The 27,643-nt window shown below is 39.8% G+C and overlaps 2 protein-coding genes across 2 annotated transcripts in view; one reads left to right on the top strand and one right to left on the bottom strand.

The window, feature by feature from the left end:
• tcea2 (transcription elongation factor A (SII), 2) overlaps window positions 1-27,643 on the top strand; it is a 774,534-nt gene that overhangs the window by 705,951 nt on the left and 40,940 nt on the right. The window lies entirely within an intron of this gene.
• On the bottom strand, window positions 15,729-19,551 carry sox18 (SRY-box transcription factor 18). Its single transcript, XM_079801988.1, has 2 exons — window positions 18,883-19,551; window positions 15,729-17,565 (listed from the first exon to the last, which is right to left on the bottom strand). Exons 1-2 carry the CDS (start codon window positions 19,274-19,276, stop codon window positions 16,643-16,645), a joined length of 1,317 nt encoding a protein of 438 aa, XP_079658114.1. The 5' UTR covers window positions 19,277-19,551; the 3' UTR covers window positions 15,729-16,642.

The following is a 27,643-nucleotide window of genomic DNA, read 5'->3' as shown; positions in this document are numbered from 1 at the left end:
AAATGGGGGGGGGGGGGGGGCGCCATTTTGTATCGCGGCGCTGTTGTGGTATAGTTAGGCTGGAGTGTTGTTGCCTTGTTGCCGAGGAAACGCTGTTATATTCATCCGGATTGCAGGTCTGGGGTACTTGCTTTGTTCAGCCTTCATAGGGACAGGGGTGCGTTGCAGAGCTTAACATACAACATGTTATATGCACGTGTGTATGAGACAGAAGGAAACAGGCGCGTGCGGGGCTCCTGCAGCACATCTCACGGAGGGAAACTTCCACAATGTTCGCGAGTTCAATACCGGATTTGCACAACGTCAGCTGCGTGAGACAAATGCGGCCAGTGTGTGAATGCACGACGCGCGCGGGGCTCCCTCCCGCAGCACATTTCACGGAGGAAAACTTCCACAATGTTCGCGAGTTCAATACAGGATATGCACAACGGCTTGTCCTGAAAGCTGGATTTACAAACAGAAGCTGTTTACGGGCCACAACCTGTAAGTCTGATTTATTTTTCATCGATGTGTTTTCCTGTAATAGGTTGTACATTGTAGCAAGGAAGTAAACAGATGACAACGCTGTTCTGCAAACCAGTCTGTTAAATGCTCATTCATACTTAACGTTATCCAACGAACACCTAACGTTACAAACACTAACGTTAAAATCTCAACAGCGAACTTGGCATTAGTGTAAATGATTCTTTGATTAGAGCTTTTATGTGTTGTTTATCTACAGGCTTGCTAAACATGGTTCTGTGTGTGATTTGGCTAACTTACTAGTAAAGCCAGTGTTTAGTGTTTTGGGTTAATAGTTCTTGCGACAGATATTTGGCTATAATCGTTCTAAAAATACAAAAGTAACAGTGCCATTCAGTAGCGATCACTATAGATCCGCAGCCTTTACTCTTGAGGACTGAACAGGTTCTGCTCGATCATCTTCACTAAAATGTTCTGGGTCTGATTCGGGCTCAGATTGGTGTGGTTTTATTGACGCCATCGTTTCTAATACTGACCAAAGCACAGTCTACCGGTAAAGCGAAGGGGTGTATCGCTTCCGACAAACGTGCACTCGGTTAGCGAATCACAACACACTGGGCCAGCTAACCAATCTGAGCCCATCGCGTATTTTTGAGGGACTGGCTTCATACAACCCGGAAAGCATCAGACCGTTTTACAAGGAGGGACAGAGCAGTATAGAATAAAGGTCAAATATATGAAAAATAATGCATTTTTTTTTTTTAAACGAAGCATGAACACATGTTACAGTGCACCCCACAAACACAATCAAGCCTTCAAAACAATGTGTTTTACCACCCCTTTAAAAAAAACTTTAACTTTGAGTAATAGCATCGTCACACACTTATAGGAACGCCCACCTGGAGGGCAAAACAAGGCTCTCCTCCATTGCCCGCTAGTCATTTTTACCAGGTTTGTAGTCAGTATTAATGCGGTAAGACGCATGATGTTGCATACTTTGTACAGGAAAGCAGACGAACACAGAATATTAGTGCAACACAAGGTTTCTCGTTAGGTGTTTTCCCCATAGAAACCCATTATAAAGAAAACACGTTGCGTTCATATTCTTGCCTCATCTACTTGCCTGTATATAGTATGCATCATCAAAAAGGTGTAAACTGAATTTGATCTTTTAATATCACTGTTTTATTACATTACAGCACTTTAAGGGTGGGTTGCACTAAGGATTATTTAGCCTGTCTTCAGTTCACCTCCGTCTGCTGCTTGATCAGCTCTATAACGGTTTTACTGCGTAATTTATCTGTGTTTAAAATGAAGTGGTGCAACGACTTGATTTAAAATAAAACCAATATCAACAAATCCTTTAAACTTTGCTTAATTTAATCCTTATGGGTGCAGCTCACCCTATAGTGTTTTTCACGTTAAGCGTTTTAAAAACGTCCCGCTGTTTTCAGTGATTGAAATACTGCAGCAGGTGCTGTATATGGATCATAAGTGCCCAAAACATGTATCTTGTTCACATTTTTTTTTTTAAAGATGGAAATTTGACAGGCTTGTGCTGCCGTTCTATGGAGTTCTATGGCGGTTTTGCCCTCCAAGGCTCCGCGACAGTCACGTGACTGAAAACTATGGATAGGCAGCGCTCGTCACTGTCACTTTTTATCCAGCCATCCAATCACAGTGGAGGAGCGGCAAATTAATCAGAATTTGCTCATATATTTACGAAAGATTAATGAATGAGACCCATTGTGTGAGTCGGGTTTACTGAGTGTGCGCGGTTAGTACAAGTCTACTATGCTGGTGATAACATTTTTGTCATGACAACTCTCTGGGCCCTATTTTAACGATCTGAAACGCAAGTGTCAAAGCGCGAAGCGCAAGTAACTTTGTGGGCGGGTCTCGGCGCTGTTGCTATTTTCCCGGCGGGATAAATGGCTCTTGCGCCCGGCGCAAATCTAAAATGGGTTGGTCTGAAGTAGCTTCATTATTCATAGGTGTGGTTTGGGCGTAACGTGAATAAAACAATCCGAGCGTCATCCAACATTCCCTTTAAAAGCAGGTGCGCAAGTTCCATTATGGATTGCTATTATTATGGCGTATTTACCAGGCGCACGCCAGGAGCGGTTCACAGCCGAGGAGACTGATGTTCTTGTAAGAGCAGAGAAAGACAGAGAAGTGAAGTTGTAATGTTGTACATTATGGTAAAGGTGATTTCACAGTCTTTTTTTTTTCAGTCTTTCAGTTTTTTCAGTTTTTCAGTCGATTTTTTTTCCTGGTTCTTGACGGACAAACCAATTTGTCAGATGTCCTTATATACATATATGTCTTGCCACTATTGGGCAAACAGGTCTTATCCTTAATTATTACAATTAGCCTGAATCATTTGTAAGCTAGATTTATGCCTATTTTTTCATATCTTCGTGGCACACCACAATGATTCCCGTCATCTCATGTGTTAATATTTTTTTAGTGTAACAATTTATGATTTGCAAAAATAACTGTTGCATCTGTGTAGATTACATGAGCAAAGTGTATGCGCGTTGTGCACGCTATACATTATGGTCAAGCAAGCGCCCTTAAAATAGCATAATGAACAACGCGCAACGCGCCACTGACTTTAGACTAGGTTTTTTCTGGTCAGTGGCGCAATTGTTTAATGGAACAGCAAAATAGCACCAGGGATTGTTTGCGCCGGAACACGCCTCCTTTTTTGCGCTGAACCGCCCAGGGAGCGCAAGTTCATTCACTAGTTTAGCGACGTGCTTCTGTGGAGGGAAAAGCGCGCTTTGCGCGGGTGCAAAATAGGAATGACACATGCGTCGGTGTACAAAGTCAATTGCGCTGGGTGCAAGATAGGGCCCTCTGAGTGTTTTGCATGGTAATGGATATGACAATTTTGATATGTCTGGTCTTGGCGGAATAGATCTGCTACGTTGCTGCTTCTGATGTTATTGCTGCTGCTGCTGCTGCTGCTGATGATGATGATATTGCTGCTGCTGCTGCTGATGTTATTTCTGCTGCTGATGATGATGATGATGATGATGATGATGATATTGCTGCTGCTGATGTTATTTCTGCTGCTGCTGCTGCTGCTGCTGCTGCTGATGATGATGATGATATTGCTGCTGCTGCTGATGTTATTTCTGCTGCTGCTGCTGCTGATGATGATATTGCTGCTGCTGATGATGATGATGATGATATTGCTGCTGCTGCTGCTGCTGCTGATGATGATGATGATGATGATATTGCTGCTGCTGCTGCTGATGATGATATTGCTGCTGCTGCTGATGATGATGATGATATTGCTGCTGCTGCCGCTGATGATGATGATGATGATATTGCTGCTGCTGCTGATGATGATGATATTGCTGCTGCTGCTAATGATGATGATGATGATATTGCTGCTGCTGCTGCTGCTGCTGCTGATGATGATGATGATATTGCTGCTGCTGCTGCTGCTGATGATGATGATATTGCTGCTGCTGCTGATGATGATGATATTGCTGCTGCTGCTGCTGATGATGATGATATTGCTGCTGCTGCTGCTGCTGATATTTCTGCTGCTGCTGCTGATGATGATATTGCTGCTGCTGCTGCTGCTGATGATGATATTGCTGCTGCTGCTGATGATGATGATGCTGCTGATGATGATGATATTGCTGCTGCTGCTGCTGCTGCTGCTGATGATGATGATGATGATGATGATGATGATGATATTGCTGCTGCTGCTGCTGATGATGATGATATTGCTGCTGCTGCTGCTGCTGCTGCTGATGATGATGATGATGATGATAATATTGCTGCTGATGATGATGATGATGATGATGATATTCCTGCTGCTGCTGATGATGATAGTATTGCTGCTGCTACTGCTGCTGCTGCTGATGGTATTGCTGCTGCTACTGATGATGATATTGCTGATGATGATGATGGTATTGCTGCTGCTACTGATGATGATATTGCTGCTGCTGCTGATGTTTTTGGGCTTTTGCTGCTGATGTTATTGCTGCTGCTGATGGTATTGCTTCTTTCTGCTGCTGATGTTATTGCTGCTGCTTATTTTATTGCTGCTGCTGGTGATGTTATTGCTGCTGCTGATGGTGTTGCTTCTTCTGCTGATGATGTTATTGCTGCTGCTTATGTTATTGCTGCTGATGATGTTATTGCTGCTGCTGATTTTATTGCTGCTGCTGATGTTATTGCTGCTGATGATGATGATGTTATTGCTGCTGTTCTGGATGTCATTGCCGCTGCTGCTGATGTTATTACTGCTGCTGATTTTATTGCTGTTGCTGATGTTATTGCTGCTGCTGATGTTATTGTTCTGCTGCTGATCATGATGTTATTGCTGCTGTTCCGGATGTTATTGCCGCTGCTACTGATGTTATTACTGCTGCTGATGTTATTGCTACTGCTGCTGCTGATGTTACTGAGCTGCTACTGATGTTATTGCTGCTCCTGGGGTCTTTGCTGCTGCTGCTGCAGAGCAAGTAAAGGACTCTCTACCAATACATACACAACACGCTGCTGTGAGCAAGTAAGACATGCTGCTGCTGTACAATATAGCGTACATTAATTACCCAAAGCAGATCCATACCGGTGGTGCTGGGAAAGTTGGAGGGTTTTTGAAAGCACGCTGCAACTGCTACAGCAAATGCTGACTGAGTATTTGAAAGTTGTGCAGTGAGCTCATTGGCTACTGATACAAGAGAAACCAATCTACTGTGCTCAGAGACTGATGTAATTGCAAGCATATTGAGTTAAGAACCTGCCTGCGCCATCTAGAGTTTCTTGACCTTTGTATTTACGTCACGCACACTGTACACATTTGACCCGTGCAAAAGTTTGTGCGTTAGAGTTGCGCTTTAAACTCTTTTTTGAACACGTATACTGTTTAAATCCCTTCTTTACAATAAAAAGTACATTCTACAGCATATAGTATGAATGTAATCAAGACTACATCCACCACATTGACTTACAGCATCAATTGTGTCTCTGCACTGCCATTCACCGAGAATGTGGCCTCATGGGATAGTAAAGTGTCCATCAGACGTACACCTCAGAATCCGGATACTTTCAGGCTGTTTTATACTGTGAATTTGGACAAAATACTTTTTTCACAAGGAAGTATGCATTTTTGGATGCAGCCCTTGTTTTGGCCAGTGGTTCAATGGTGCACTGTTCAATGCTAATGAAGAACATTTTCGTTTACAAAGTAATGGGAAATACCTCCTTGAGGTAGCAGTGATGTTGAGTAATACGTGACCAGGAAAAGGAAAAAACATCCTCCAACTGGGGCAAAAAAATGTGAGACTGAGAAGTAGGAAATGTTGTCTGAGGGCTAACAGTAAAGCAGTAGCGAATGCCTTTTCTTAACGTCACACACCTGTGGTTTCAAAGGAACTGACAATATGTTGATGTCTATCAAATGTTTTTCAGACAACCTGTTGACAAATAATGACGATTTGAAGTGTTGCACAATCTCACTCCCTCTCTTTAAATCTGTTTTTGAGTGTAAATTTAAAGTGTGTGAAACAGGAAGAAGCTGGAATAACAAAGGAGAGGAAACAGAGTCATCTGCTATATGAATGAACACACACACATTTTTACAGGTGACAATGTGCACATTTCAAAGCAGAATAATTGCACCTTTATTTGTCTCTATAACTCGGTGTCTTGATATTTATTTTTATTCAGTATTTTTGATATTTAAGCAATATCACACAAGCAAGAGGGCTGTTTTTAGAGAATGTCAACATTCTGATATTCAGCATTACAGCAGGATTGTGATAATCACAAAGCGAAAGTTGAACATCTAACTGAATATGTAAATGTCTCTGGGAAAAAAAAACCTCATGCTGGTCACAGAGAGAGAGCGGCAGAAGACGAAAGAGACCATAAAAAAGGAATAGGAAATGTTTGGCTTTCCATCAGAAACTTAAGCTCTTTTTGATGTGCCGAATAGAGCTGGAGTGGGTGGTTAGTTTCAGAGCCTCACAAGCGACACATAAGCAACATCTTTCCTCATCTTGTTTTCCTGTCGTATTCAATTTTGGGTGGAACTTTCCAGACATTTTTTGGGGGTAAATTAAGAATAAATAAGTGGAATATGCTGACAAACTTTTCATGTGAAAATAATAAAATCAGAAAATAGAATTGGAAAGCAACAAGAAGGAAGGCTTTATAGAGCTGCGAAGCTTCATGCTACGAGTGTGTGTGTGTGTGTGTGTGTGTGTGTGTGTGTGTGTGTGTGTGTGTGTGTGTGTGTGTGTGTGTGTGTGTGTGTGTGTGTGTGTGTGTGTGTGTGTGTGTGTGTGTGTGTGTGTTGTGTGTATGTGTGCAGATATTCAAAGAGCAAGAAGATGAAAGCTAAAGTAGCGTTTCCTGAAAATGTCTTGTATTCTCTTTGCTTGTTTATTTTTTGAATGTTGACTTTTTTGTTCATTTCTCTTAATTTTTTTTTTTATTTCTTGGATTGTTTGAATTTTGTGTTGTTTTCTTTTTGAATTTTGTGGGGTTTTTTCTGTTTGTTTTTGTGTTTTTTGTGTGTCTTTCGTTTTTCTGATTATCTTCTTTTTAGTTTGTTTTTGTTTAATTGTTTGATTTTGTATATTTCTTTCTTGCTTGCTTTCTTGTGTGTTTTTCTGTTTGTTTTGTTTCGTAATTTCGTGTTTTTCTGTTTGTTTTGTTTGACTGACTGTTTCTTTTTTAGTTTGTTTTGGTTTAATTTCTTTGTTTGTTTCTTTCTTTCTTTGGTGTTTGTTTGATTGATTCTTAGTTACTTTCTTTCTTGTTTTTTTGTTTTGTTTGATTATTTCTTTTATTTGTTTTGGTTTAATTTCTTTGCTTGTTTTTTTAGTCTTTTGTTTGTTTGTTTGTTTAATTGTTAGTTTCTTTCTCATTTGTTTTTCGGTTTGTTTGTTTTGTTTTGTCTGTTTTTTAGTTTGTTTTGGTTTAATTTCTTTGCTAGTTTCTTTCTTTCTTTCTTTCTTTCTTTCTTTCTTTCTTTCTTTCTTTCTTTCTTTCTTTCTTTCTTTCTTTCTTTCTTTCTTTCTTTCTTTCTTTCTTTCTTTCTTTCTTTCTTTCTTTCTTTCTGTTGTCTACCCTCATTTACCCCCCGCCCTCCCCCCACATTTTGGCTCTTAGCCACTCCCCACACTTGTGGTCTCGCTGTCTTCTTCTCTCCCAGAGAAAACCACTTAATGCAAACAAAAAAGAGTTTTGTCCTCAGTTTGCAGAGCCCTGTCACATCGCTACGGAAACAGCCATTTAACACAGTGAGGATAAATCAGTGAGTAAGTGGTAGTGTCTTTACATCATAGAGACTTGAAAAAAACATCACTCATCAAGGGCATAGAGTTGTTTTTTATAATTATATGGATGGCAAATAACAGGCAGGATGAGAAAGGAATAAAATAACATACAGAGCCTGGGTGGATGTTACACAACGGCCGCATGGCACCAGCGGGTTAAGAGACTGTGGGTCCTGGGAAAGGGATGTGAGTTTACTGTATGTGTGTGTGATTGACTGTGTCTGAGAGAGTCAACAATTGAAATTACCCTGTCAAAGACCAAGTGGAGACACTGCCCTCGTAACCTCCGGGCCAGGGCAGTGACTAGCCCTTTAGCAGTATGTGCTGAGTGTGTGGGTGAGACCATGCACACACACACATACAGGGCCAAGTCCTGTTTGACTTTGCAGAGACAGAGACTCACAATGATATGTTTGTAAAAGAGAAAATGGAAACCTGAGAAGGGGAATTGTGTGAAAGGAAAAAATAACCTTGAAACAGAAAAACATCAAAAAACACCCAAAACAACCCCCAAAAAAGAACGGAGCGTTTATGAGGGCTGTTTTAGTCTGCTGGCTCACTCCCCGATCTTTAGCAAGGCGTCACTCTGGGTCAGGAGCCCGTCTGACAGACGCTGCACTGTCAATTATGGCACTGTCATGGAAACTGCAGATAGCCATGGAGAAAATGGCCCGTCACAAGTGTTGCTTGTCTTGAAATAACACAATTGACTGCTACTTTAACAATAGAGCGCACTGTAAACAATAGCAAACGTATTATTACAATAAAATTCTGTATTCAGATATAATTGCAAGCAACAAATTAATAAAAAAAAAAGTGAAATTGTGAAATTGGTGTTCCTTTTAGAATAACCATTATTACCATTTTGTGTAATAGCATTACAGAACACAGTTGCATGAGAGAGGAAATATATTTAATTGTGATTTAATTATATTATTATTTGAGATTGTATTTCATTATGTTATTATTTAATTATAACTTCACAACATGCATCTATATGTGGCAATATTGAACATGATAGCAATAATATATTCTTTTATGAACAAATAAGTGTATTTTCTAGGCAAGTTAATTTCCCTCTGCTCTGAGTAAAAAAACACATACTCACAGCAGTGATGTTTCATTCCTGAATGGTTCAATGTTTTTTCAAAAATCAGTTAAATTAATTATTGAGTGATTTAATCATAAAGATGTGTTTCATTACAGAATGAATCAGTGTTTTGAGCGTATCGGTTGAATGAATGATTCAATGACTTAATCATTACAACATTCAATTGTGACCGCCTACCACCTGTTAAATGGAGCCCAGCACATGATACTAAATGATTCCCACAATTTATATTTATTTGTTCCTACGTGGCCATAATTTAACTAAATTAAAACAAGGGAAAGAATTAATACAACTTGGCCAAGATGTACCTAAAATGAGGGAATTGTTCAAAAAACGTATCCACAAATTAAGTCATTGGAACGAATTCTTAATTTTGGCTAGAATATCAATGTTTTTCCTTGAACACAGACAAGTGGAGTGATATGAACAGTGAAAAGTGCTGTATCAGCGCTCTTGGAATGCTGCTCGACCAATCAGATTTGAGGATCAGAACTAACTGTTATATAAAAACATGCAAGTAAAAGTGACACACACACACAAAAGCAGCACAATAAATCAGCAAATAAATCATGCTGGGAACTTGCTGAGAACCTAAACACTGTGTACATATACTCAAGATTACTGTAATGCAGACACAGATAATTATTGTGATTCTACAGCACAGCGCTGCTACATTACAGTCATTTCCTGGACCTACTGTGAAGTCTCAGTATATACAGTCATCATTTACTCGCAATAAATTGTAGAACTACAACTGTAAAAGCGCACAGTCCTGTTCATTGCATATATTTCAAATTCAAAGGAGGTGGAACTAAAAAATACAAATGTGTTAAAGCATCAGATCTCTGTAACCATGCACCCATATAGCTAATGCATAGAAGTCTTAGCAGGTTGTTCTAGCTGTGACTATCGCAACCTCTGTTTGAAGCTCAGAGAGGAATGGCATGTATCCATTTGGTTGGGTCAACGTTACCGTCCTGTCCTGGGTTTGAACCCACAACCCACGGGTCACAGAAACCCAAGGCCACCAAACCACCAGGCCTGAGCACAGCCACGCTCGTAAATTATGCCGACAGTTCAGGAAAGAAAAAGTCAGAGAAGACTTACGCTCCAGTTCACCAATAAAGATTGGACACAGGAAGCCAGGAACCAGCGACCAGCAGTTTTGTGTTTTCTAGCACTGTCTCTGGAATAATATTCTATTAAAAAAGCCACCTACTCACAGGGATCAAGTTGCAGTAAGTCAATGTGACATTTCTATCAGTGCTAAAAATGTCAAATATATCCTTCTTATGATCTCAAGATGTTTCAGATTTTTTGCATAGAAGTATAAGAAGCTAATATATAATTTTGACTGTAACATTGGGCTCTTTCTTACACCTCTGAACTTAAGCCTGGCCTGTCAGTGACCCCATTAGCCACTTTTGCACTGTTGGGCCAGTGCAAGCCAGGGCTAACAGCATGCCAGGCGGGACCAATAGCCTCGGATCTCAAGCTATGACGCTAAAATCAAGCTGCGTTTCCACTGTAGAGCCAATAGCCTGCAGTGCTACCCTAAAATCAGCCCCGCAGTGCTAATCTTTTCAACCAGAGCAACAGAGGGAGCTCATAATATATATATATATATATATATATATATATAGACCAACCCTCATTTCAATCTGTTCACAAGACACATCTGAGATGCATATTACATCACACATCTACCAGATGTAAACAGGGTCGGTGTGTCCCGTAATAGATACGTGGTTCCTTTGCGCATTTACGGGTACACGCATGTTTGTTCACGCACACATGCGCCACGTCCTGCTGCTTACACAGGAAGGGGAGGCAGAGCTACTTCCTGTCCAGGAGGGGAAGCGTAAGGGTATAGTAAGGGGCCACACTTCCTGATAAGAAGAAGAAGGGAGGAAAGAAACAGAAAATATACAGATGACATCATGCAGTAGGTTTGCTGGACGGGGTTTTGGGGAGAGTCCGTTGTTTGGCCTGATGGAAAAGCTGAAGCAAGTGTGCAAAGGAAAACATGAACATGACACACACACACACGAACTCTTCAGCTGCAATAATAAAACACTTACACAGGTCAAGATCTTTCGCCTTCTTACTTACTGACACATGCAATCACTAACACTCCCACGCGTGCAGACGCATTAAAACACACAGAAACATGCTACATGGATATAAGTGTAACAGTGTGCAACTGGATTTTTGCATAATCCATAAAGAAAACGTGAGTGATAGTATACTCTTAGAAAAAAAGTTAATTGGGGTTCTAGAACCTTTTAGGGGTTCCAAATATGAAGTGCCTGATAGAAGCCTGTAGGGTGTACTTGTTGCTTGTTCTGCATTGTTATACAGTTGTAAAATTATAATGGTGTTGTTAGGTTCACAGTCACTTGCACAAGAGACCTCCACCAAGTCTCTATAACTATGTTTGCCATCCACATATTTTTATGCGCATTTTGGGATATGACATTAAAAACAAACATAAAACTGCTGGATAGAAATGTGCATAAAATCTTATAATGTGCCTAAAAATGATAACAGTTTATTATGACAATCCACTTTAGACGTTTTACTAAATGTAAGTAACTTTGCAACTACATGTCAACTACCAGTGTAGAGTATTAGTAGACTGTCTGCTTAATATCTGCTAACACTTTATTGTGATGGTTCCCAATAAACATTCTACTGACGATAAGTCATTTTGCAAGTACATGTCAAGGTAACACTTTATTTTAAGGAGACATAGTTACACATAAGTAAGTAACTAACCCTAAACCAAACCCTAACCTAACCTTAACCATAACTCTATAGTAAGTACTTGTGGTTAATTAATATTACTCTGTACAATGTAACTATGTCATCAATTTATTCTACTAACCCTAACTCTACTAATACTCTGAGAGTTTATTGACATGTAGTTGCAAATTAATAAGTTACTTGACATGTAGTTGCAAAGTTATTTAAAGGTGCAGTGTGTAGTATTTATGAGGATCTATTGACAGAAATGCAATATAAAATACATAACTTTGTTTTCAGTGGTGTATAAAGACCTTACATAATGAACCGTTATGTTTTTATTAGGGCTGACGATTTTAACGTATTAATAACGCATTAACGCAAATTCATTTTAACGGCACTAATTTTATTAACGCAGCACACATTTTCTGTTTGATCTGTGGCCTAGCCCGTAATTGGAGAAACTGAGAGCAGCCATAGACGTAAAGGATGCAGCAGCAAACAGAAATAGGGAAAGAAAAGGGCTAACATTAACATTAGCTACAATTCTGAAACAAGTGACGTTATAACCTACATAAGCTACCATTTTTTCTGTTGAACTTTTATTAGACTCCAGGTCGAAATAAAAGAAAGGGCGTTTTTACACTCAGCGTGTTTTCTGCAGTCCAAGTCCGAGCGTGATAGTTCTCGGTTTCCTCCGCAGCGCTGGTCAACTTGATTCTGTTGAACCTTGGTGCATTTGCATGCATCTTACATAATCACAAACATCCACAGGGTATGATAGAAAACAGAACGCGGGTCGATATATTGGATAAAGGGTTCCTTTCTGTTGCATGCTTGCAAAGGGACTCTGAGGAGATTGCATTCGCGATGCGCGAATACACTGCAAGCTCGCTCTCGCTCATATCCGAGGTAAATCATTAACACCATCACCACTTATGTGTTTTATTGAACTATACATTAGTTACAATCAGCTAAAACGAATGCACATGTTACTTTTCTGAACAAGCGTGCTCCCGAGTCCGTGTTTCTCACACTGTTCACGTGAATCGCGGCTCAGTTCGAGTGGTGTGGTGCCCTGATGCGCTCCCAGGTCCGCATGACAGCATCAGATTACCATTTTTTCATACAAACTGTGCCCCATTCTTAACTAAACTGCCAGTGTAAAAACGCCCTTTATTTCTATTCTTAAAATGAGAGAAATCACTGCTTATTCTGAATTTTTAAGCTTAGGCTTAAGAGACATGAACAAGTTCTTTGAAAAACATCTATGACCTTTGATACATGTCTAGTCTTCATGCTCTGTCGAGTATGGTTTCACTAATAATAAACATACATTTGCATAAAACATGCATATTTGTCCATGCCCATGTTGATTAGAGTATTAAAAACTTGAAAAATATTAATTAAAGGTATATTTAGAACGGATAAAAATGCGCGATTAATCGCGAGTTAACTCATGACAATCATGCGATTAATCGCGATTAAATATCGATTGACAGCCCTAGTTTTTATACATCGAGGGTCCCCTAACAGTGAAATCGCCATTTTGCATTGTCATGTTTCTACAGTAGCCCTAAACGGACAAACTGCTCTTCAGAATGCTCATCACTCTCTGGTTTCTCCGACGATGACATTTTTGTCCTGTGTCAGCCCCTGTAGCTTCTCTATGTGCTTCGAAAGGGAGGGGTGAGCGTTGGACTGTTGCAATTCACAACCTCACCACTAGATGCCACTAAAATTCAAACACTGCACCTTTAAAGTTAACAGAATGTCTAGAGTGGACTATTGAAATAAAGTGTAACCTAAAAAACGTATGAGCTGAGCTGAGGTGGATAATTTTATTATCCGATAAAAAAACATGCACATTAACCTTGATGGAGACACACTTTCCGAACAAATTCCTCGATGTGCAACAAAATACTCGCTGCCTCAACAGATCATTTGATTGGATAAATGGACTAAACAGCGAACCAAGCTCATTGCACACAATATCAAATGCCTTTTTTGTCATTCTGAAATGCCTGAAAAGTCTGTCATCAAAATGATTGTGAGTAATTGTTCGAGTCGTCAAACTGCCTCATTGCGTTCCCCAAAATCAGACAATGTTTGTTTTTGAGTGTGGTCTGCATGCTCTGAGGCGTAAGTAATTTATCGAAGAAAAAAAGAAGATAAAGTCTGAGATTCAGGTCCCTTTTCAATATAGATCTAATCACTTTGCGAAATGTAGGTCTAATAGAGAAAAAATTGCATGCATCTTCTCAATATGCCTAGCCTTTTAGTCTTAATATTAGCATATTAGGGCTCCAGACTGACTAACAGTAAATGTGACAAAAAAATAAACATATGCAACAATATTTAAAAATATAGTCATGTGTGCGTCCATACGTGGTTTCATCTTGGTAAGGTCGGCCAGTGTTTCCTGCCCCAACAAATATATCCGATATTTGATATCCGATTTGCAAACAAATGACTTGTAATTTAGCTGTTTGAATCAGACTCACTCACTTAGTGAATCATTTAGAGCATTTCTGAGTTCACTGACAAAGTCCTTTTCCGATCATATTTGAAATTAATGATTTATAGTATATTTGGTAAAACTTTATTTTGATGGTCCCTTTTGAACATTCTGTTGACTATAAGTAACTGTCAACTTATTCTAACCCTAACCCTACCAGTCTACTAATACTCTAGATTTACATTAGTCCATTTACGTTTACAACCTTTAACATGTAAATAAAGTTACAGTACATGAAAACAACAGTTTTTCTGTCTGGAACCCTGCAATTATCAGAACTATTCAGGTGTAGAAACAGTCTAAGCTAAAATGTAGCAAAAATTTAAAGGCATTGAGAATGCTTTAAACCTCTTTATTTTTTGCCCCCAAATCTTAGGAAACAAACATGGATAATGATATACAAAGACTTAAGAGGTCTGTTAGGTTAAGTTGAAACATTGTGTTAAACTTGAGATTCCTGAAGCCTTTGAAGTTTTGATGATTCATCCTTCCAAAAAAGTCAAGAGCTTTATTTCATTTGAAAAAAGAAGAAGAAGAAGAAAATCGCCAGGGGGGCATGTCGTGAAAACCTTGCTTTTGAGTTCACAAAGCCACAGATGGTCAATAAACTGTAAACTGTGAAAGATATGGGGCAATACCATTGACGACCACTAGCCTTTCAAGCGTTCTTTTCGGTCTGTCGCACAAAAAATAGAGCAGAGCTCAAAATACACGTCGTTTTGCTGACCTGCAAAACGGACTTCAGAATTACTGGACCTGCATGATCGGTCAGTGTTGTTCTTTCCATTTAGGGAGCCGGTCAGGGGTGAAAAAAAGCTCCTCTTCCCTTTAACATCCTTCCCCCTGCTGCACATACAGGGAGATATTCTCCAGCACACAGATTCCTGCTATCCCAACATCCCCAGTTTCCCCAGGATCTTCCTCTGTTTTGACATTCCTGCTAATTTTATGGCTAATTAATTGGCGGGATGAAACTTTACCGCACGACAGCTGACCTGGACCTAACTGAGCCCACTTAACGTCTTGGCAACAGAATCTGTGGTGTGTCATTCAACAGACATCCGAATATACTCAGCATGATATGGGGGAAAAGAACACATGAAATGTATCATTTGATGTAAAGAACACACACACTAGGCATCCTGCCTGAAATGTAAATGCTTTGGAAAGACTAATTTCCCTCTTGAAAAGCACTCTTATATCAATCTTTTTGTTCTCAAGTATTGAATGAATCAACATGAGGGAGCATTTCTTTAATCTCAGAGCTGCATTTTTTTGTATGGAGACATAAGAGAAGACAGTTTCAGTTTTGTTCTCCTCAGTCGAAAATGTTTTCTTTTTGTCCGTGGTTTTAGGGGAAAAAATAGCTTAAAGAGCCAAACTCATTTTGTGGCTGATCAAAAATCTTGGAGGAGGGAATCAGAGAGACGAGACTGGATTACAACTTAAACATTGCGGCCCCGCATGCTCTCGCTCTCTGTTTCTCTCAAAAGGCAACAACAATTGCAGCCACATCACCATTTTACATAAATCAGGCAAATATGTACCTAATGCAAGTGTAATGATTTTGACAACCACCCAGCATTTAGTGACAACTTTATTTTGCGAAAAAATGCATTGATACATTTCGATGTGTAATACAATGTTTTTAAATTAAAACTGTTTTTAAGAAGAAAAAACAACATCTAAGCGCATGCACTCTGTGGTGTGGGAAAGTGTGTTAGTGAAATGCTATGTACAATTGTGTGTTTTCAATTTAATTGCTTTGATTTAATAGCTCTGAGACATTTTTTATTGCAAACTCTTTTTATTTGAAGATAATTATTACCAAAAGGGGGAGAGTTATTACCAACTCAGCATGTTCCTCGAGTGCTAAGAGGATTACAAAATCTCATGTCCACATGAAATGCCCAATTTGAATATATTCAGCCACACAAAAGGGAAGAATGCACGATAAATTAGTCGCCAATAGATCGAAATACTTTTGGTCATGGAAAAGTGGATTTGAAAGATGTTAAGTGCAGTATAAAAGAGTTTTGAGTGGTTTTCACATACCCAGTGCAAAACATATTTTCATACAACCTTATATAAAATGTCTATAAAAATAGAAACAATATAAAAAGCAAATAGAAAGACATATGTATATATAGCCAAAATATTCACATTCTTGACTTCCACGTCCCAGTACCCTCATTTGAGACCGTAAGCATACAGTAGCTGGATGGAGTCAGCAAAATTATCGGTTCGATTCGACCACAGTCTCAGAAAGTACAGGTTATCAAGACCAGAAATGACTAGTCATACTGTGAAATGCAATTTAGTGAAGTCTATACTGTGAGAACCATCCTTGACATGTATAGAGTTCAGTAACCTCCAGTGATTTGTGAAACCGGGCAAGATGATTCCCTGAAGAAGGTAACTCGAATAATTCAAAAGATCTGAGACTCATATGTGCACCAGACTTCAGGTCTGCGTGGAGATCGCAGTTTTTTTTTATCCCGTTATGCATGCGCTGTAGTAGACGGCGCTGCTGGCGTCGGACAGGGCTGATATCAAAGCACTGCTCTCCTCGCAAGGGGCGTTCCTGCTCAATCGAGTCCTGCTCGCGCTCAGGTATTGGTCAAACTCAATCCTGTCCACTTCACCCCAGAACTCAGCCGAGGGTCCCAGCTGATCCACAGCGTCCAGAGACGGCGGAGCGACCTGAGCCACCGCCGAGGTCTCTGGCGGCGGAGACAGCTGGCCCAGATGAGAGGTGAAGGCGGGTTGGGGCTGACTGCTCCCGTATATCTGACCGTAATAGCCTGCAGGTGTGGGAGTGTGAGGAGCCTTGGAGGATTCTGGGAGGCTCATGTTGGGGTAGAGAACGTTAGGGTTCGTGGACTCGACCACCAGGCATTTCTCCTGCAGTGGGTGGCAGGCCAGAGGAGACTTCTGGTTGAGGTGTGGGTGGGAATGCTGGAGGTTATGGGAGTTGTGGTGAGGGTGGTGGCCAGTCTGATGGTTTGGATGCTGGTGGTAGTTTATCCATGAAGTCAGACCCACATCTTCCTGCATGTGAGGGGGGAAAAACACAGAATCTCCACCTCCCTCCTCCAACACGTCTAGCGGGGACATCTCCGGCGTCGGCAGGCCGAAACTCTCCAGCTCTGGAGCTCCAGAGTGGTGGAGGTCTCGGAAGTGTCCCAGAGGGGGCAGCAGATGATGGGCATGGCGGTGCGGCGAGTAAGCATCCCCGTGGGCCAGGCCTTGGAGGAGCAGACCCGGTTCCACTCGTTTCATCTTCTTGGGCTGTTTCTTGCGGCGAGGGCGGTACTTGTAGTTCGGGTGATCCTGGAGGTGCTGCAAGCGGAGCCGTTCGGCTTCCTCCACAAATGGACGCTTGTCTAGTGTGCTCAGAGCCTTCCAGGACTGACCTAAAAACATCATCCAATCAGTGTTAGTGCTTCAGGAGTCATGTCCACTGTTTTTGTTTTAGTGGTTTATAAATATGATTTTTTTGCTCTACTTTAAATTGCTCTAATTTAATACAGAAACAATCAAGCCCCGGGTTATAGAGTCAGAGTATTTATAAAAAAGTATTTAATTTAGCTCCCTGGAATCAATATACAAATATAATCATGCACAAATTTTTCAAAGAGCTGTCACCATGATTTTGTTTGCAGCAGCGTTTGTTTTTGGTGAAAATAGATGTACATAACACAAGCTGACAAACGTGTGTGACATGAGCGAATCATTACATGTAACTGGTGCTGGGCACACAGGGCTGGGTTGTAGTATTTGGATTATTAATGGGTCACTGGCTGCAGACAATCGGCAGCTTGTGTGTCTGCCGCAGCCCTGCTACATTTCAAAAAACAAGGACATCAAAACGTCTCCCCGAGAAACAGCCAAATACAAATATTGTGCAAGATTCGCAAACTTTTTTAAATGACTTCCATTTCATTTGAGCCCAAGGCTTGTTTTCTCATCTATAATTCTGACCTGCATGTTAATTTCAGTTTTAGAGTAATAAACTGAATGCAAGTAGGTTTTACGCATGATTATAATAGTTAGCTTGTAGTTAGATTAAACCACGAAACAGCTTGATTGTAGAAAAAGTAGCAGGATGCGAATTGGGACGTGATTTTGGGCAACACTAGTATCATTTTAACAATAAATACAAAAATGATCATGTTTAAATTAATATATTCTCTATGCCCTTCGTTTTATGGCCCTTTTCTAAAATTTTAAGTGATAATGTGGTCATGTTTAGTTGACTCGGTTCAACGTCAAGTAGTATAATATGTATTTATCTCAAGACCAAGACAAAAAATGATTCCTCTATTAACCACAGATTAACCTAACAGCTAACACTGTATTTTACAGCATCCTTATTACATATGTTACACATACTTACTGTAGTAATAACTGCAAATTATGCATAGTTACATGCAATTAACCCTAAAGTAAATACATGTTGTTAATTAATATTACTCAGTACTTTAATCTATAATCACACCGTAACAAGGACACCTTAAAATAAAGTCTAATCTAACAAACTTTGTATTTTTATTATTTCAATTTTGTATTTGTTACTAATTTGAATAATTAGAAAACACAATATTTTTGTAAACTCTTAACCTGACTTTAAAACACCCCTTTTCAAATATGCTACGTCCGTGACATCGCACCCTGCCGAAGTACTAGTATGACCCCAGCTTAACCCCCATGATGCATAGCGAATGTCTTACCCAGCATCTTACTGAGCACGGCGTTATGCAGGTCTGGGTTCTGGAGGGCCAGACGTTTGCGCTCATCTTTTGCCCACACCATGAAGGCATTCATCGGCCTCCTGATCCTCGACTCCCCCCCTGATTTCCCCTCACCGGAGCCCAAGGTCAGAGCTCCAGGGCGGGTTGAGTCCGGGCTTCCCGTCCTGGCCTCAGCTGTTGCCCCTCCGATCCGGGACCCCGTCCGCGTTCCAGAGCCGGGCACCGGCGCCAGCTCTGTGGTCCGGCTGCGGTCAAAACCATGTCCCCGGTCAGGGCCCGGAGTGCTGGAGGAGTCACCCCATGTCCCGCGCTCCACGACCTGGCTGGGCTGAGAACTGGCCTCTTGACAGCAACTAGACTCAGATATATTCATTCCAGCAAGACCACCACGGTTAAAGCAAGCTGTTGTCTTTGGATAGAAGGAACACCAGGATGCCTTTATGCTACTTTAAGTTACTTTAAATACAGACTGACCAGTAACACAAATGAAACTAATCATAAAACAAGCAAGAAAAAAAAGGGAAAAGTTAGAAAAGGCTTTGCTTTGGATGTTTCAGAAGTATAAAATCCCACAGATGTTAGTGTTTTGTAACTCCTGCCCTCCAGACGGTATATAGTTCATGTGCTGAGTTTGAAAGTTGTAGTGAGTTTTGGTGAACCCATGCTGTAAATATATACGTGGCCTGAGCCAATCAGAGCATTGGCCCAAACAGAAGAGGCGGGAGGGATAGCCAGTGGGAGTTCTCCAGCCCCCCTTTACAGCCTCCACAGACAGAGAGATGTAATCTGAGAGGGCCATTGTTTTAGGCCTGCTGTACACACACTCATATAGGGCACATACACTAAATCATAACACACTTGCGCGCGCACACACACAAACCCTGTTTGTACGTGGGGGCCGGGACCACAAAGAAAGCAGTGCACTTGAGTGTTAACAACTTGTAACAATGAGCGTGGATGTAAATATATGCCAGTTAACACAAAGTGAAGAAAAACACATAAACCCAACATACATGCACATACTAATGTAATACAACCATTTTGGATGCATGCAGCCTTTGCCCTGAATATAAAGCAAAGCCTGCTCTCTGGTTTCTTGGTAGCATGAAATAACTATACTTAAAGTGATTTATAGACAGTTTTCACAGCTAAATATTTGTGGTCAACCCATAATTTATTTAAAATACACTATAAAAAGTGAAAACATGCAGTTTTACCCTAGAAAAATTTGTTCTATCATATGTGACCCTTTAAAATTACTTACATTGGTGTAACCCAATATAGTCTAGTTCATTTAGTCACATTAAATAATATACATGACTTGAGTAAAACCGGATAATCAAGCAGCATATCATTTTTTAGGTAATGAGCTACAGTGTAGCTTATTTATATGAGCAGTGTATGAGTGTTTTATACAGTTTTATATAGTATTGTTGTTTCAGGTTGTACTTCAGAGCCGTTTAGTGATTTATGTTCTCTATTCTCTGAAGTGACTTTTAAAATGAATGCATTACACTATAGCGTTACTCCCTTAAAAAAAGTAACTAATTGCATTACTCTTTAAAAAAAAAAAAAAAAAAAAAATATATATATATATATATATATATATATATATATATATATATATATATATATATATATATATATATATATATATATATATATATATATATATATATGTATTTGTGTTACTTTTTCTCACCTGGGCTGTGCTCGTTTTTTGTTGTTGTTTTTTCTTCCATAAAAGATATATTTTGGGGCCAATATAAAGGCCCTTTCAAACCAAAAATGTAAATAATAAGGCTGAAGGAACTGCAAATTCGCTCCTGTATACAGTAGAATAACCTTTCAGCTGTGCTGCCATTCTGGATGGCAGAAGAAAAACTTTAACTTGATGAATAAAAACAAAAAAATCTAAAGTCATTTTTGCTTATGGTTTAACTGAATCATCAAAGGTCAGCAGCAAGTATAGTGGTCAATAAAATGAGATTAAATGCTTAAAATATTTGTTTTATTTAACATTTAATTATTGGAGGTTTGCGTATTCTGATTTTCATTCATTTTGAGGAATACTGAATCCTTTTTGTGTAAGTGAGATGAGTAAATGCCTGATCACATTTAGTGTAGAACTAATAACCATCATGTTTACACACAACGACTCCAGGGGTTTATTTTAACATGGGGACAAGAGCGCTGCCGGTCAATAAGTGGGAAAAGAAATTAACTTGTGTTACTTATTTAAAAAAGTAACTCCGATATTTTGTTGTAAATTTAAAAGTAAAGCGTTACTTTACTTGAGAAAAGTAATCTGATCACACTCGCACGTAACTCAAGTTACTTGTAATGCATTACTACCAAGCCAACCTCCCCCAGTTTCTCTTGAAGCCAATACGGAAGTGACTTGCAATTCATCGACTGGCCACTAGGAACAGGCTCCAGAAGGGAGCAGAATCTCATTGAGCCCCATGTTAAAATGCCCAACTTTACAGCAGAAAAAAAAAAACATGTTTACAGTCTGGTAAAAATTGTGGTTTTGGTCTATACAGCTAATTTTGCCCTTCATGACAACTGCCAAGATGGCAATGGCCGCACTTTAGGCTTCAAAAACTCTCTTCAGAAACCTATGGGTGACGTCACGGACACTACGTCCATATTTTTTTACAGTCTATGGTTACTACCCTCTAGTTACATGTAATGCGTTACCTGCCTCCTGTTTATTGTGGAAAAATGTAGGGACATTTTTTTATGATATTTTTTTAATGTCAAAATAACTTTTTAAAAACTAAAAATTCATACTCAGGTTTTATTCCTTGTCTGGGTTTATATGCAAACACGTAAGTATTTTTATTGCTCATCTAAACATTATTGTTATAGTCTAATGAGCTGAAATCACTGCTGTGCTCTGGGTGACTCCGGCATTTATTCCACAGCTGTTAGTGAAAAAATGCAGCATAGGAGGAGGCATTAAACAGCTGCGATTACAATGAACTTTACACTTCACAATGAGCTTCATTAACTTCACGCGAGTGAAAATGAGAATATAAAAGGTAGTTATGTTTGCCAATGATGTGAAAGAGAGTAGACCAATCTCCATCACTCCTGATAATTATAAAAATAGAAGAAACACTGAACGTTGGTCGGGCCAGGTCGACCTCTTAATGAGATGGGATGTTGTCCTGCCTCTCTCCTTTGAAAAGGGTCACGGTCAACAACAGTTGAACACAATCACTTAACCTCATCTAACTCAAGAGGATGTGAAAGTTAAAGACCTTCACTCTTACCCTTACACACCACGCATGTGTTTAAAACTAAATGTACACAAGTGCATGTGTATAAAATGTAAAGTTGGCTTTTGATTTACCTTATAAGAATGTGAAGTAACCACATTTAAACGTCCATGTGAAAACCACAAATTAGTCTTGTGGTTTCTTGTCTCCACACCTATGCAATTCATCCAGTCTTAGACGGCTGCGTTCAGCCAATTTCTCCCCCCATTGAGCACTACATCATATTCTCGACTCTATGAATAAATGCAAGGTGAGGCTTGAGAGTTCAGGTCGCACAGAATCGCACTGAGAGGGAAATGGAGTTTTATGTGTATGTGAAGTGGATTCAGCTCCATTAGTACAGTTGGCAGCTCAGGAACAGGCCACAAAAGGCCACAGGAGGCTTTTTATTGTTTCATCTACGAGGACTTGTCATTATTTTCTGAAATATAATGGCCCTGGCATTTGCCTTTGGGAAGATGAGAGAGCCGTTATGCAGAGAGGGTTATGGGTGTAAAAAGGGAAATTTGCAGATGCCAATGTGCAGTTACCTTTAGAAGTTTTTTTCTACATGATCTGAGCCTAAAATTACTGTCATTGGTGTGCATTAATGCAGTCAGGTGAGTTAAAGGGCAATTGACAGAGAACACATTTTTGTGTTTAAAAATGGAGAGGCAGAGCAATGAAAATGCTACACTGCAAAAAATGCTCTTCTTATTTAGTATTTTTTCTTGTTTCCAGTCCAAATATTACAAAAAATTCTTAAATCAAGATGTATTTACTAGATAAGTAAAATTACATAAGATATTTTTTCTTGTTTTCTGGGGGAAAAAATCTAAATAAAAGTGAGTTTTTGCTTAAAACAAGCTAAATTATCTGCCAGTGGGGTGAGAAAAATAATCTTATTTCTGTTTGGGACTCTCACTGCAGTGTGCAACAAGTGTCATAGCAGCCGCCGAGTGAACGAACAGAGTAACGTCATAACATAATTTTCAACACACTCAGATGTATCTAATATGATAAACAGAGCTGCGCTACCTCATACTCATGACCGGAAAAGCGGAAATAGCGCAGGCGACTGTGGCATAATAAAAGTCCCGCTGTTCGCGAGGCGTGTGTGCGTTCATCTTATTAAAAATCGCTCCTGCGGCCTTGCTCACCTCCCACAACACTCGGTCCTGCTCTTCTTCATTCTACAGTAACATTAATAATCACATCCATGAACATGATTTCCTATCCCGATTATTTTCCCCTGGCTTTGAGGTGAAGACCACATGTCCCGAAATTCTGCGCTTCAACTCATAACATGCCTTTGTTTTGAATAGGCAACCTCTAGTGGATGGAAAAGTTACATAGTGCACCTTTAAGTCATTTTAAATGTCGGATGTACTTCACAATACGGAAATAAAATATCTGGCACTACTTCCATTACATTAAAGGTTGGTAAAGGAAATATGCTAAATAATTGGTAAAAAAAAAAATGGACAAAAATAAATCAATAGTCTGAAACATGCTGTAGTAGGTTTATTTTTTATGCAAAATATAATTTTCTTTATATTTTTTTAGTGGGGGCTGAAATACACTTTTTTTTAATCTAATTACTTGCCAGAAAAATGTTTATCATGATGAAAGTGTTGTGCTTAAAACCCCCTTTAGTCTTGGTAAAATCACTGTATCACACTGCCTCCTGTGGCATATTTCTTTGGTAACTCACTAAAAAGGCAGCTGGAAAAGTAAAAAGGTTTAACATATATTTCACACTGCCTATTAGATCTGGCATGGCATGTTTGTGATATAACTTAAATGTAAATAAATACACTCTCACACATACACTCTTCTGCTGCGTCAGTGATTTACCGGCAAATATTGTGTGGGCCGTGTGGACGGGAAGGTCTCTCCCTCTCTTAGATGGTGAAAGTTGGCTACGTGACAGTGGTCTTCGCCTGGCTGTCTGCTCCGCATTCCCCCCTGGACATTCTCACAGTAAATGTGTGTGTGGCCGTCTCACCATTCCTCCAGTCCACCTCCTGCCGCCCCACCACCTCCAGAAACAGGAAGTCAGGGATGTTCCTGCGGGCCGTCGTGACGGGACCTGATAAGATCGAGAGATACCGCAGGAGAGAAAGAGAGGGAATGCTGAGGAAAAGAAAGAACAGCTGACCTTTGACCCGCCCGACCCCTCGGGTCCTCTTCTGGAGGTGCCCAGTTTGGCGTGGCAGCTTGCTGGACTCCTGCCCGTCGAGAGCGACAGCACTCCCACTTTAACGCTGTCTGCCGCTGTCTCTGTGTCTATGTGAAAGAACGAGAGACGGGCACCACACCTACACCACAGCGGAAATTTGGCCAAGACTCCAGACTCAGCGGCTAGAGGAGGAGAACTTCACAACACTCTCTCATCTTTTATTTCTCTATTTACTGTACGGGGGGAGGACACACACAGACACAATACCACACACACACACACACACACACACACACCAATACACAAATACAGGCATTTGTATGAACAAAGACTCTGTTAATGAGTGTGTGTTTGTGTGTGCTTTGATTATTGATGAATATGTTGAAGTAGGTCCAAATATGAGGGCTTGTGTGTGTGTGTGCTAGTGGCAAAGGTTTTATGAAACATTCATGCTCTATTTTCTACCGCTTGATGAAGGGAAGTTAGTCCTGATGGATGGAAGCAGCTATGTTTGGGAATCCCCCATGTGAACAATATTCTCACACACACACCGAAACAATTGATATCCATACAATAACACTTCCCCACACAGATATTCATTAACATTTACTCCAGCCATACTCTTTATGACTTACATTTATTAATTTAGCAGACATTTATCATTATGATATTGATGTGAGGAAAATTATGTATTTGGAAGTATATTTACGTCTTGCAAATCTAGCCTTTTTTTAAAAACTATCATTACCGAAAGATTGAGAACAGCAAAAAAATGGCTTCATTTTAAACCAGCATGAATCAGCCTTCATAATCCATTTTACTTCCGTAATCTGACGTAGAAATACATTATTTTGGACTTTCTCTTTAATCAAAGACTCCTGAAAAAAAGTGTCACGGTTTCCACAAAAATATGAAGCAGTGCAACTTTTTTTTTTTTACATTTACAATAATAAGATAATAATAAGAATGAGTTCTGAAGGATCATGTGACACTGAAGACTGGAGTAATGATGCTGAAAATACAACTTTGCCATCACAGGAATAAAATAAATGTTTAATATATATTTAAATAGAAAACACTTATTTTATATTCTTATAGTCTTTACTGTATTTTTCATCAAATAAAATGCAGCCTTGGTGAGCATAAGATACTTTTTTCTAAAAAAAAAAATAATTCCCAGACCTCAAACTAAATCAGGTACATGACTATTTTTGCTAGTCTGTTACAGGTGCTTTAGGGGCGGGGCATTCTCATGCTATAGAGCATCTGATTGGACAAAAAATCTGTTTTGTGCAGGATGAGTCATCAATTTTGCACTATTTTTTCTGGAAGAGAAGTGACTTTTTTCAGCTTTTAGGATTACACTAGCATGTGCAGATGGCCTCAATAAACACTGATTAAAAGCTACAAAATAATGAATATGATTGAATGGAGTCTTTAAGAATGTCCATTTTATTTCCAAAGTTGAACTATTTTTAACGATGCTACAGACATCACATCACATTTCTCTCTCTATTGGTCTGTCTTCCACATTCCTGTCTGATGATCCTGTCTGAGTAATCTGAGGACAAAACTGCTGGAGCCCTCGGTTAGGAAGTGACTAAATTAAGCCTTGCCTGTCAGTCTCTCTCTCTTTCCCTTATGTTTAATAATCATATATGAGTGTCTTACAGAGTTTTGAGGTGTGGCGGAGCATAGGTCACTTTCCCAGGGTACACCTCTTCTATCTGCAGCCTGCAGCCGCGCTCCATCTCCCCATTACCTTCCTCTGGCCCTCTGACCGGTCATGTTATGATAGTGACTTGGCTTGAGACAAAGGAAGTCAGAGCTATTTATTTAAATAAATCTTTTTTTTTCTGAAGGAACAGAATAAGGAATCAAAGTCATCTCACACAGATAAACAATGCTAGGCTAGTGAGGCTGATTAGCGCCCGGGTTTGGGTCTAAGAATATCCACTCGCTGACAGTGCAGTTGCGGTGCGGGAACAGGCAGACGGAAGTGCAGTGTATTCAGCGCTGTGGCTGTGTCACAGAGACAGAGAGGGATGAAAACGGCTTTGGGAAGCAAAACCATAGATGTTGTGTGTGAGAGTGATTAGAACCCTGAACTGTGGGTTCAAACCGGGCTAAATGACAAACTATAAGAGCCGTTAAATGGGTGAGGAATTTAGTCTACAGCTACTATCAGGTCGACCTGGTGGACGAGGGAACGCAAAAGGAAAACATAATAGGAAAACTAAAAACTGTGTTGTGCTATAAATGAGTCCTGAAAAATGCAGATTTAATTCATTTTAAATGTGATTTTTTTTTACGTGATGCTAATTTCGTATTAATTTGACAGATTGTATTATTCTGCAGCTACTAGGTTGCAATATGAGGTCGAACAGTTCAAGAATTAAAATTTTATGAAATCACATAATTGATAAGGCTCATGTCACTTTTTTCTTAAAGCTGCACTATGTAACATTTCCATCCACTAGAGGTCGCCTATTCAAAACAAAGACGTAGTTTGATGACGCCAGGTTTTTGCGCAGAATCTTGAGACGTGGTCTTCAGCTCACAGTCGGTGGAAAAGAACCGGAACAGGACTTGGGCAGAAATCATGTTCATGCCATGGATGTGATTATTAACGTTACTGTAGTATGAAGAAGAGCAGGACTGAGTGTTGTGGGAAGATGAGTGGAACACATGCCTCACGAGCAGCGGGACCGTTATTATGGCATAGTCGCTGACGGGACTTTTATTATGCCACAGTCGCCGGCGCCATTTCCGCTTTTCCGGTCATGAGTATGAGGTAACACAGCTCTGTTTATCATATTAGATACATCTGAGTGTGTTGAAAATTATGTTATGACGTGACTCTGTGCTTTCACTCGGCGGCTGCTATGACACTTGTTGCACACTGCAGTGAGAGTAAAGCATTTCTGAAAAATAAAACCGGAAACCGAGGGTAACACAGATATGACGCCATTGACAGGCGACTCCCTCACACGTCCCGGTTCCTTGGTTAAAATAGCAATTTTCTCACGACTTAAAAATAGTTGGAAACATTTGGGATATTGTAAGTACTCAACTGAACAAAATATATAACACTGGCCTAGTGGTTTTTGGATATTTTACTGCAAACATGTTACATAGTGCAGCTTTAAACTGTGTATAAGCATTTACTTTATATATTTTGTGAACATTATACAAATGTATACAATGTAACAATGTAAAATGCTGAAAATATACATAGACATTTTTCATCAGGATTGTATTATTTAAAAATGTAGGAAAATATGTATTATAT

This window comes from Gobio gobio, assembly GCF_949357685.1.
Source record: "Gobio gobio genome assembly, chromosome: 21".
NCBI classification, from domain to species: domain Eukaryota; kingdom Metazoa; phylum Chordata; class Actinopteri; order Cypriniformes; family Gobionidae; genus Gobio; species Gobio gobio.
This window is presented reverse-complemented; position numbering and strand designations above follow the sequence as displayed.

Bases quoted from the DNA above. Each gene is read 5' to 3' on its own strand.
- sox18 (XM_079801988.1), bottom strand. From the start codon at position 19,276: ATGAATATATCTGAGTCTAGTTGCTGTCAAGAGGCCAGTTCTCAGCCC. The intron at 17,566-18,882 runs GTAAGACATTCG...TGATGTTTTTAG, and splicing joins CGTGCTCAGTAAGATGCTGG to GTCAGTCCTGGAAGGCTCTG.